Raw genomic sequence first — 11965 nt, forward strand, 5'->3', positions numbered from 1 at the left:
GTGACTAAGTAAAATAAAAGCACAGAACAGATTCACATTTAACAGCAAGGAGCGCCCCCTGGTGATTCGGCGGTATGGGTTGTGTATAGAGAGGATCAGCTCTTTGATGTTTACTGCCACCCCTTCATAGAAAGGGTGAAAATACTGGAGAAATACAGGAAAATACCTTTACTGGATGATAGTGGGATAGATTTATAAAACAGTAGCTCGCCATGTACACTGATGCACTTGGAACACAGAGCTGAGTTGACCGTGACGGCAGGGTTTGAGTCCGCCAAAAAAAGGTTCAAGAAACAGAGTAGAACAAAAGCAAAAAAAAATTAAAATAGATAAACAACAGGCTAAAAATGTGGTGAAATCATGCAGCCGCGACTGCTTTTCGTTTTCCAGTGTTTCTTTTGCTTTTGCAAACACTATCGGTTGGTTTTAGGGATGGGGGTGGGTGGGTCAGTCGGTTGGTCAGTCAGCCAGTCAGTAAATTGAGAGTGGTCCGGTTGGCTGAAGTGTATATTGCGCCCTCTGGTGGATTTATGTGAGAAGAGGATGCGTGTGAAAAATTTGAGATCATCAAAAAGCATACACTCCAACCTCTGGTGGATTTGCAAAAACAAAAACTGCAAGCAGACATACCTACAGTTACATATTTCGCTTTCCCAGGAAATGTAGACCTGGGTACATATCCGTAATGAGCCTGGGTTGCTTATTTGTCATTAGCTGAATAAAGGAAAAAACAACATTTTAAGTCTTTTTAAGTGGTCTCACAGCCTGGCCAATCTGGTTAGTGTGGTCTACTTTGATGGGCTTTTTGCACAGTTTGTTTATATTATGTGCATTGCATTTAACACTGGATTGGAACCAACATATTGCATTGTGTTTTCACTGTCCTCATAGGCAGACCTGTTCTCAAAGTTGCTGTATTACTTGCAAATGACATTCTAATGGTAATGTGGCATCTATGGTAACAAAGTAGACCGCAGGGTCCTCGGCTTTCCTCATAAAAGTAATTACATGGTAGGAGTAATCATTAAAGTTTCATCAAAGCCGGGCTTCATCAGCCGCTAATGTAAGCTCATTTACTTTTTCCACACATTTTCAATCTATCAATAAACGAAGAAAGGTCTGAGAGCATCATCAAGCACCATCGAAAAGATCTAAAAGGCATTTGAAGATGGTGATGTCCGTCTCCATTCATTTCAGCTGATCAAAGGAGAGAGCTGAGATTCACGTTAATCGATTTATATCACACTTTGCCAAGCAGATATACACAAGCATGTGGTTTAGTGTTCATCTAGAAATGCTCCTCTAATGTTAGCATGTGATTCACGTTTGGTTAGGTTTGTATGGCAGAAAGCTATATGCATTGTAGTATATTATGCTATGGTGCTGTTGAATGCTTGATTCTGATTGGCTGATAAGCATTCTAAGGAGTGCAGTTATTTTCAGAAAAACACACAGCTGAAGTTGAGTTTGACTGCATTAGGGGTCGTTCACACAGATTTTTTTTTGTCTCCAACGCACTACGTTTCTACTGTTTTTCAATGTAAACTTGCTGGATGGATGTTTAAGACCGTTACACTTGCGTCCAGGGCTTTACATTAACACCCGCTGGCCACTTTGGAAGACACTCCCACTAGCCACTTTGGCTGGTTGAAAATAATTTTCTCAGATAATAATTCTTGAAAGGATGGTTCGACAATAAGGATAGTCCAATATGCATGCTAAGGCAATCTTAGAAGCAACACGACTGACAAACATAATTGCGTTCGCAACTTCACACGAGCAAAGCAGGTGAATACCGAATGAGAGCATAATCACTCCCGCTAACAGCTGAGGTGATGCGCGACTGTTTAAAACGCGTGCGCGCTCTCGTTTTCTTTCGTGAAGCAACTGTGTCTAGAAACACAACTGATGCGATCGGTTCTCTTTCAAATAGACAACACAAATGAACATGCATCCACAGTCTTGCTGCTTTCAAGATTTCCAGAGTTGACTTATTGTAAGCAGCGCCAGTTGTTTTTGCTTTAACCATTCTTTGAACAGATTATTTATGGGTCTAACATTACCTGTGTGTGTGATCATCCTTTCATTATCACACGGTATGTTTTTTTTTTCTTTTGCGTTAATATGGTTTAATTATCTTTTTTTTTTACAATAACATTGCTTTAATGGGAGATTAACTCTCCATTTATGGATAGTTAACTGGTGATCTGGGACCTTTAGCCAGGACCGATTACTATGCATATGTTTTGTTAAAAAAAAAAAAAGAATAGTGTGCAGATATACTTCACAAAAAGAGAAATGAATGAGGAGGCATGTGGAGATAACGCAAAATCTAAATGAAGTAATTTTAGCATGTCAAAGTCATATTTATGTGTATAAAATATATTTTCCCAACAATAAAATTGCGGCTAGTGAAAATGGCGAGTGGCTAGTAATGTTGGAAAACTACTAGCCACAGTGGCTGGTGATCAAAAAAGTTAATGTCAAGCCCTGCTTATGTCTCACCTCTTTTTAAAACTACGTAGACCAATCAGAACAGCTCGGAGGCGGGGCAACTGTTATGAACTTCAGTTTATGGATCATTTTGAGAAAAGTAAACTATATCAGTGGTCTTAACGTATTTACTGTTTTACATTATTAATTTCCATAACTTCTGAGATTTCAAAAAGGTCCACATATTGATAAATAATGTAATGACAGCTGTTTTAATGTAAAGTCATGAATGGATTGCCTCTTATGGTTATGAAATAGTTTGATAACAATGAAGTGGTCTGTAGTAGAAAATTGGCATGACAATGATTTTATTTACCCTTATATCAGGGCGGAGGAGGTGCTCATCGTGTCAGGATGTCCACATATCACGAGTTATGATGTATCTTCAAGTGCTTATCATGACATGTTGTTTCCTTATTCCGAATGGGTCTGTGTTAGGACTGCGTTGTTATTTTGTGTGTTTTTGTATTTTTTTTTGTCTGTTGTTGGTTGTAGGATGACTTCAATGCACATGATGATCGTCATCGCTCTTATTTAAACAGTGCGAGAGTTGTTCCTTGTTTGGGCAATTGGCAGGGTTCATACGGTCATGGAAAACCTGGAAAATTCATGGAATTTTGACACGGCATTTTTCAGGCCTGGAAAAGTTTTGGAAAAACAGAAAAACCCACAATGTTTTGGAAAAGTCATGGAAAACAGATACCTGTATGCTTGAATATAGGTTAGTTGTCTGCACTTTTTTCTGTTCTTGGCCAATCACATCCTCTCTCATTATTAGTGCGGTTGTTATGTGGGTCTGTGTTTTATTTAATTCATTTATTTATTTGTTGCGGGTTTGTGCTTGTTGCGCTTGAGTTATAGGAGGAGTTTCCTACCCGGCTTGTCTAGGATTGGATGACGCCCGTGACGTCATGGGGGATTCTCAGTATATAAGGCTGACAGCAATGGCGGTTCAGTCTCTGTCTCTCACTCTCCCGCAGTTCGGTGGTGGCTTGCGCTCAGGCGGTCTTTCCACCCCAGCCGATCCATCTACATGGCCAGCCGATCCATCTACATGCCGCTCTCCTCAGAATTTTGTTATTGTTAACCTTTTGTTAACTAGTTTGTTTATTTTGATACTTTGTTTTCATAGCAGGTAGTGGATTATTTTTCATAGTCACGTTTTGGTATTTATTTATTTAGTTTAGTGAAGGTAAGCAGTGGCCCGGAAGACTCACCTGTTTTTATTCCTTTTACGGGAGTTGTAGGTAAGATCTGTCCATTTAAAAACAGTATAGTCAGAGACCTGTTTCCTTAGCTGCCCTACCTGTCTACTTTTTGTTTTGTTAATCTTTTGTTTATTATTTTTGTGAATTAAAGAGTATTGACGGAACGTCAATTTATTAATTCAGTCGTCTGTCTTTCATATGTTCGGCTCAAACCTTGGTTGTTGTTGTTCAAGCCAGTGTTGAGTTTTGGGCCGTAACAGCGAACTGAATAGATTGTTGCGTGTCTTACAAGATGCTGTAATAAATTTGATCATGCGTTGTTTTTCTTTTATCACACACATGTAGACAGTGCATGAAACATTAGGTCATGAAAATGGACTTGAAAGTCTTGGAAAAATCATGGGAAAGTCATGGAATTTTAGTAGTAAAAAATTGTATGAAGCCTCAATTGGCCAGAGCTGCGCTCCAATTTGTGGCATTATGTTTTGTTTTGCATGCATTAACTAGCACTGTAAACACTTATTACATCCATACATTTGCCTTTCACAATGATTGAACCTCCTGATACAGATGTTTTGATGTCGTCATTTTTGATTGTGTTGGAGTAAATATTATGTTTGACTTCATTTTGCCGTGTCGTCTCCCTTAATGTTACATCTTTGAGCCAGGTGTAGCAGTGTTATCGTATCATGTTTGTAATATCAGGTCACGTGGACCTTGCGCTATGCTGCCCTTTTTATAACCCATTCCTCATTGCCACTTCAAGGGTTTTTAAAAGCAAAGATGCATTCAGTGTGAATGTGCCCAAAGGTGTGCAGTTATTTCCAGATAAACGCACAGCTAAAGTAGTTCCAGGCAGGTTTCGACTGCATTTCAATTCCATATCACTACACCCAATGATTTAATTTACAGAATATTAAAAATTAACTCTTAAAAAAAGAAAAAAAAGGCCTCGCATAGGCATGGGACGATAACCGTTTTCAAGGTATACTTGGTCTGGAAAAGTCAAGGATTTAAAACTGCCAAAATATTCTTCTATACCGATCCTACGATTAATGTATGATTTTTTTAATTTACATTTTGTTTTTGAGGACAATAGTATCTCAAACAGAAAAGATATCCAAAGATGCCATTTTAAATGGTAAAGAAATTTTTGTTTTAGAAACAAATGAAGACAGCAGAATCAATGATTCATTTGAATTATTTAGCCTGACATGTTTACTGCTCCAAAATATTTTAAATCTTTCTCAAAATAAAATATATTGTGTTCAAAGGGGAAAAAAGTTTTTGTTTTTATCCAGACATTTAAAAATATATATATTTAGAGCTGTGATCACAATACCGTGAAACCGTGATGTTTTTATCCAAAGTTATCATACCGTCAGAATCTTATACCAGCCCATGCCTAGCTTTGGATGAAATGCATAAGAAACTAATCACTCACAGAAGCAATTTGAGGACAGAAACCTGTATATGGTAGTTTTAAATGGAAAATTACAGTGAAGTAATCACCCCCCCAAAATACATTTAAAATGTAAATATAATAGTAAGGAGTAAAAGTTCTTTAAAAATGTAATTAAGTAAAAGTATTCATTTTTAATTGTGCTCAAGTACAATTCACTAAAAAATGAATGAGCTAAATAAATCACTCCAGTTAATAAACAATAATGCTCACCTGAGGTGTAATCGGATTTTGATTTCAATGTAGTAACATGCACTTTTTGTAAAGCTGATTTGAAGCAATAATCATTGTGCTATACGAATAAACTCGAACTGAATTAATCACCACCTTGGGTGTGCATTATTTTTCTAATAACTTGTTGTACATGTTATAGCACATAATTCGATGAATGTCATTGCGTCACTGCGCTATCCCAATTCCTCTGGAGTTTCATCTAATTTTGGGTGTGTAATTTTTTTTACTCTGACTTTAACTGCAGTTTGGCACTTTCATTCAGGAACATTTCATGCATGCCCCCCGTGACAAACGAGATATTGGATGCGAGTATGAATTGCTGGAAGAGTGTTGTTTTTAATGGAATTTAAAACTGCACGCCGTATGTGGAAAAAACTCTGCATTTCAAGATGCTAGTGTCCGTGGTCCTTCATTGACTTGATAGGTGCAGAGAATAGTGTCAAATAGCCGTGTGTATAGAGTATCCTGTCACAAAATGCGGTGAAAATCTACTAATAGTTAATAATAGGTAATAGTTTGATAGCGGTGTTTACATGTCTGTGCTACACCTCAATAATGCAACTAAAATCAGAATACTCCACATGTCTTAATTCCATTTCTGTTTAGTTCGATTATGACTTTAGTCGGATTAAGATAATCTCTGTTTACTCTTAATCAGAGTATTGTCTTAATCACATGAAAATGTATTGGTGTCCATGTAAACGTACTCAATGTCAATTATTCCTTACATAATAGGATCATTCACATAGTTAAAAAGATTATTAGGTCTAGTAAATGAAAGGTTTCTGGATATATTAATATGTACAGACTCAGTAAAGCACACATATCTGTCTGTTTTTGTGTGTGTGAACAGGTGTGTGTGAACAGGTGTGTTCAGTCATTGGCAGTGGGCGAGATGTTTGTTGCCTGTGAGGATTGATAGACATGCTTGAGTTGCACAGAGAGATACTGTCTGAGGGCATGCTGGGAATACTTAGAGCCGTATGAGTGCTGTGATGCAGAACACACTGATAGAATCGAGCATCTACACCACTTAACAATAAACAACTTCATTGGAGAGATGGTGGAAATGTATTACTTTAGTCTAGTATAATGTAATATTAAGAATAAATGCTATTTTTAATGATGATTTCCACAGATGTAATTTCGTGTTTAACAACTTTAACCTTTAAAACCTTGTGTTGCACAGGTATATTTATAGGAATAGTCAACAATACATTCTTTGAGTTATGGCAAAAATCATTGGAATATTAAGTAAAGATCGTGTTTCATGAAGACATTTTGTAAATTCCCTACTGTAAATATATAAAAGCATAATTTTTGATTAGCATTATGCATTGCTAAAAACTTAATGTGGGCAACTTTAAAGGAGATTTTCTCAATATTTAGATTAATTTTTTTTAATTCTCAGATTTTATTTATGCATTTTCAGCTTAGTTCCTTTATTAATCTGGGGTCACCACAGCGGAATGAACTGCCAACTTATCCAGCATATGTTTATAAGCAGCGGATGCCCTTCCAGCTGCAACCTAGTACTGGGAAACACCCATACACACTTTCACACACATACACTACAGACAATTTAGTTTATTGCATTCACAAATGCTTGAACCAGCGACCTTCTTGCTGTGAGGTGATCGTGCTACCCACTGCATTACCGTTACGCCCATATATACACACATACATATACAACAGTTCTGTCTGGTTCTCGAATCTGATTGGCTGATAGCCGTGAGATATTAAAGTAATATCTGCTCTCGTACAGCCTGTTCACTCTTGTGTATTACTCCGCCCACACCAGTGGCAAACAGAGGACTACAGTTTGACAAATATTGCAGCTGTTGGACAACATGATGTACTTTTGAGGTTTCTTTAGGCGTGAATGTGGTTGTTTCGATTGCTACTATGCAGTTTATTTATAAGGATAGTGCCTATTTTAAAAATTCATATTCAGCGCATTTGCAGCCATCAGCCTGTCATACTGGGCAGAGCAGGGACTTTGTCAGTAACTTTTACAGTTCATATGGACCAGTTTCTTCTTCCTCTTGATCATAACATGTAAGTCTCATTAAAACTGTTGCCTCGTTTTGTGTAGTTTGCAAAATATGTGTTTAATTGTGTTGTAATTTAATTGTAATTTAAAATAATTGTAATTTAATTGTGTTATAAGTTGTAATGGCCCTCGCGGCTTGTAATCATGTATCTATTATAGATCAGTGCTTGTACTGTATCTCTCAGGTTAAATCTGTATAGGGCTGTTCATATATCGCCTCCAAAACTACGTTAAAAATGTGACGTGTGCTTCTTTCTTTACCGATTTAAATGCGTTTCTGAGCTAGTGATCCTCTGCTGTTTTGGCCACCATCAGCTGTTTCTCGCACGTGAGGCGTGGTCAATTTTCAAAATAGTTCAACTTTTGCTACGGTGTGGATTAATATTGAATGTGTGTCATTATTACTTGGGGTTAGGGTTAAGAGTAGAGTAAAATGCTGGCGTTTAACTGCATTGATTTATTGCATTGCTGCATTGGGCTCTCACATCATTTCTACTACTTCATACTGTAGCCGTGGTGGGCATTTCTTTCTGTCTCGCGCTGAACGCAGTTGACCAATCGCAATAGGCTGGGTCATCGGTCCAATCAGCGCAGATTAGCTTCGCGCTAAGGACGGGTTTGGGAAAAAATGAATCACTGAACGATTCAAATGGGAGTCGCTGGGATAATTAAGTAAAAATAAATGCATATTATAAGACAATGAAAGTGTTTTTTGACCTTGCACGCATATCAGCCTGTTGTTGGAGACCCCCAAACTAAACTAAAACTAAAATATGACCTTTTAATGCAAAATAGGGGCTCTTTAAAATTTGTGATCAAATAAATGCAGCATTGGTGAGCATAACAGTTGTTAGTTGTTAGGAAATGAAAATATTTTGCCATTTGCAATCACATTATTACTTCCCCTGAGGACTGTAATAATATCTCTCCCTCATAAGAGAAGCTGAAACTCCACTGACAAGAGCTTCCTTAATGGAGCGTTTGCCACTTGTTAGCTTGAATTGATTCTCTCTCTCTCTCTCTCGCTCTCTCTCCCTCACCATTTCAAACACACACGCACACACACACACACACACTCTCTCTCTCTCTTGCTCATCCACCAAGGCAGCAAGTCTCATCCGTCCACTTTTGATGTATCTGCTGTTTTCATATCAGCACGAGGAGCTGTGTTGGTCAGAGCAGGGTTTTTTCTTAACATCATCCGCCGCTGCCCTCTCCAGAGGACTAGCGGTGCGCTTCCATCTCTCTTCCTGCTCGCCGACAACTCTCGCTCCCACAGAACTCCAGAAATTGGATTTGATCTGAGTGCGGCGTGCTTGTAAATACTCCGGCTGGGATGAGGAGATCAATACTGCGCTGCTGAACCTGGGATTTGTCGTCTGCTCTTCTTCTCTTGAATTATGAGCGTGATGTGATGTGAAGCTGCGTGTGGATCTGGAATGAGGGCAGGGCTGCTGTTTCCCATCATCCTCCTCCTGGATATTGGGATCTGCTGGGATGGAGACAAGCCTGGGAGAAAAAAGGGTGGGTGGAGATGGAAAGGGGACAGGTCTCGTAAGTAACCGTCCTGCTCTAAAGCACTTTCACTTTTCCACAAACGCGTGTTTTGGGGTGTCATGGCCTCTTCTTTTTTCTTTTTTTGCTGGATTTGACTGCTTGTTTTATGATTTGTGCACTTTGGTGGTTTTTTGGCATCTGTTGAATGTGCTCAAGGTTTGATTACTGACAGGTTTTGTTTTGTTTCTTCTGGTTTTATATCTAGTATGTACATACAGTGGGGGAAATAAGTATTGAACACCATATTTTTTCCTGCTAATAATATTTCTAAAGGAGCTTTTGACATGGAATTGAACCAGGTATCGCTAAAAACCCAAACAATACAAACATGAAAATAAAACAAAACAAACAATTTGATGTGTGTAATGACAATAAAACTACTGAAACATGTTTAATACTTTCTATAAAAGGCTTTTTTGGTGATGGCACCTTAAAAATGCCTCTCATGTGCAGAATGAGGTCGCATACATTGCTCAGGTGTGAGTTTTTCACAGACTTAAACAGTGTCAAATCTTGAGGGTTCTATAGGTCTTGTCTATCAAATCTGATTTTTAAGTTGTATTTTCTATTGGATTCAGATCAGGGGATTGGTTGGACCATTCCACAGCTTGATTTTCTTTCTCTGAAAGCATTTGAGAGTTTCCTTGGCTGTGTTTTGGATCATTGTCTTGCTGAAATGGATTCATCTTCATCATCCTGCTATTAATGCGGATGTTGGACTGAAGCAGCTGATATTCATTTACACTAAGGAAAGGCAGAGGGTTGCTGAAGAACTTCCAAGAGATATTAGCTGCTGTCTGGGCTTTCACTGCTTTTCTACACCTCCCTTTCTTCATGGAAAGGGGACAGGTCTTGTAAGTAACCGTCCTGCTAAGCACTTTCACTTTTCTTTAAACGTTTTTGAAGCACCGTGGCCTCTTTTTGCTCGATTTGACTGTTTGTTTTATGATGTGTGCACTTTGGTGTTTTTTGGCATCTGTTGAATGTGCATTTTATATATTTAATTGGACAAATTGTGTCCAAAATGCACGGATGTTTCTCTTTTTTTAGTGCTGGAATGGTCATTATTTGTATGTTTGTGGTACTTACTGCTTTGCTAAATTGGTTCTTCGAATCATTGGAAATCCTTCATTGGAGATCATTTAATATGTTGATTTGCAGCTTGTTGTTTATTAGTTTCAGAACAGCTGAACTGCTTAATGTTTTTATTTTTATTTTTATTTTTTATGATTATTTAATGAATGGACTGAACCAAGAAAATGACAGCATTTGTTTTGGTCACTTCTGATCAATTGAATTCATTCTGGGTATCAATAAATAATAAAGATTAATTTTGATTTAATGATTATTTTATGAATGGAATGGGTGGAGATGGAAAGGGGACAGGTCTCATAAGTAATCTTCTTGGACTAAAGCACTTTCACTTTTCCACAAACATGTGTTTTTGGAGCATCATGGCCTCTTTTCTTTTCAGCAGGAGTTGCCTGCTTAGTTTGTGCACATTGGTGGTTTTGCTGCATCTATTGAATGTGCTTGAATGTTTTAATTACTGACAGGTTTTGTTTAGTTTCTTCTGGTTTTCTTTGTGCATTTCATAGTTTAATTGGACAAATGATGTCCAAAAAGATGTTTCTTATTTTTGCTAGAATGTTTCAGTAGTTGTATATTTGTGGTACTTTGGCTTTGTTTAGAACTAAATTGGTCCTTCAAATTATTGGAAATCATTTTAATATGTTGATTTACAATTTGTTACTTATTATTTAACAGTTTCAGAACAGTTGCACTGCTTAAGAGTTTTGTGAAAAATTAGGATTTTTTTTTTATTTTATAAATGGAATGGTCCAAAAAAAGGACAGCATTTTGTGTTTATTGCATTATGGATATCAATAAATAATAAAGATTTTAATGTTTAAAATACCATTTACAATGTAGGGTCTTTAAGATTATTTTTTAAATTATTGTGTTTACTAAGGATGCATTGATTTGATCTAAGATACATTAATTCAGTAATACTGTGGAATCCTGTGGAGGTCTTTGTCACATGATTCCTAAGAAATCATTCTAACAATGCTGATTTTGCTTTCAATAAATAATAGTTCTTATATTTGACATAATTTGACCTTTTAACATTTTTGCTGGAAAAAATATAATAATTTTGCAATTATTTTGTGAATCGATTGGTTAAAAGAACAATATGCAAAAAGAAGAAATATGCTTTAATGCATGCTTCTGAGTTCTGTCCTGTCCTGTCCAGTCCTATTCTATTCTATTCACCATCAAACATATTTTGTTGGAATGTAGAAGTTTAAATTCCATTAGACAAAATTTTTATGAGTACTTTGATGGACATTTTTAAAAAGGTACCACCAGGAAGAGTTTTACTTTTTATCCAAAATAGAACTGAAAAACCATATTTAACTTTGAATAAATTTTTTTGTAAATTTTATCTATTTATATTTTATATATTTATTTAAGTTTTTTTTTTTTTTAAATATAGTACAAATTTGTTTTTATCATGTAATATTTTAATGTATATCCATTTGGCCACGAAATAGCCATAAGTTGCTGATGTGGCAATAAATATGTAATAAATAAATTAATAAATTAATTCTATTTTATTCTATTCTATTCTATTTTAAATGACCCCAATTGTATTACATTGAATAATTTCGATCACATCAAAACTTTCCCCTCAAAGTTTTCAGCATGAAATGTCAAGTCTTAAAAATACTTCTTTTTTTTAAATTGTCAGTTTTTAACTAGTTTTTGTTATACTAAGATGACTAGAAAAGTTGATTCAACTAAAAAAAAAAAATTTTATTATTATAATTTTATTAACTGTGAATTAATATGGGTTGGATGCACTGAGTTTCACAGGGTAAACAGAGCATCTGCAGTTTATAGTTCTCCTGCTCTTGTGATGAGCAGTGTGTCGTGTGAGGGCCCAGTAAAAGCATG

General features: G+C 36.5%; 1 protein-coding gene across 4 annotated transcripts in view; it reads left to right on the plus strand.

Moving 5' to 3' along the window:
* Positions 1-11965, plus strand: part of robo1 (roundabout, axon guidance receptor, homolog 1 (Drosophila)) — a 514376-nt gene that overhangs the window by 89868 nt on the left and 412543 nt on the right. Inside the window, exon 1 of one of the 4 annotated variants that reach the window (XM_056473877.1) lies at positions 8843-8974. The exons of the other annotated variants lie outside the window; for them this stretch is intronic. Within the exon in view, the coding sequence (XP_056329852.1) occupies positions 8890-8974 (85 nt within the window). The 5' untranslated portion in view covers positions 8843-8889. Of the gene's footprint in view, positions 1-8842; positions 8975-11965 lie in introns of those variants that run through there. 4 annotated transcript variants of the gene reach the window in all.

Source organism: Danio aesculapii, chromosome 15, assembly GCF_903798145.1.
Source record: "Danio aesculapii chromosome 15, fDanAes4.1, whole genome shotgun sequence".
Taxonomy (NCBI): domain Eukaryota; kingdom Metazoa; phylum Chordata; class Actinopteri; order Cypriniformes; family Danionidae; genus Danio; species Danio aesculapii.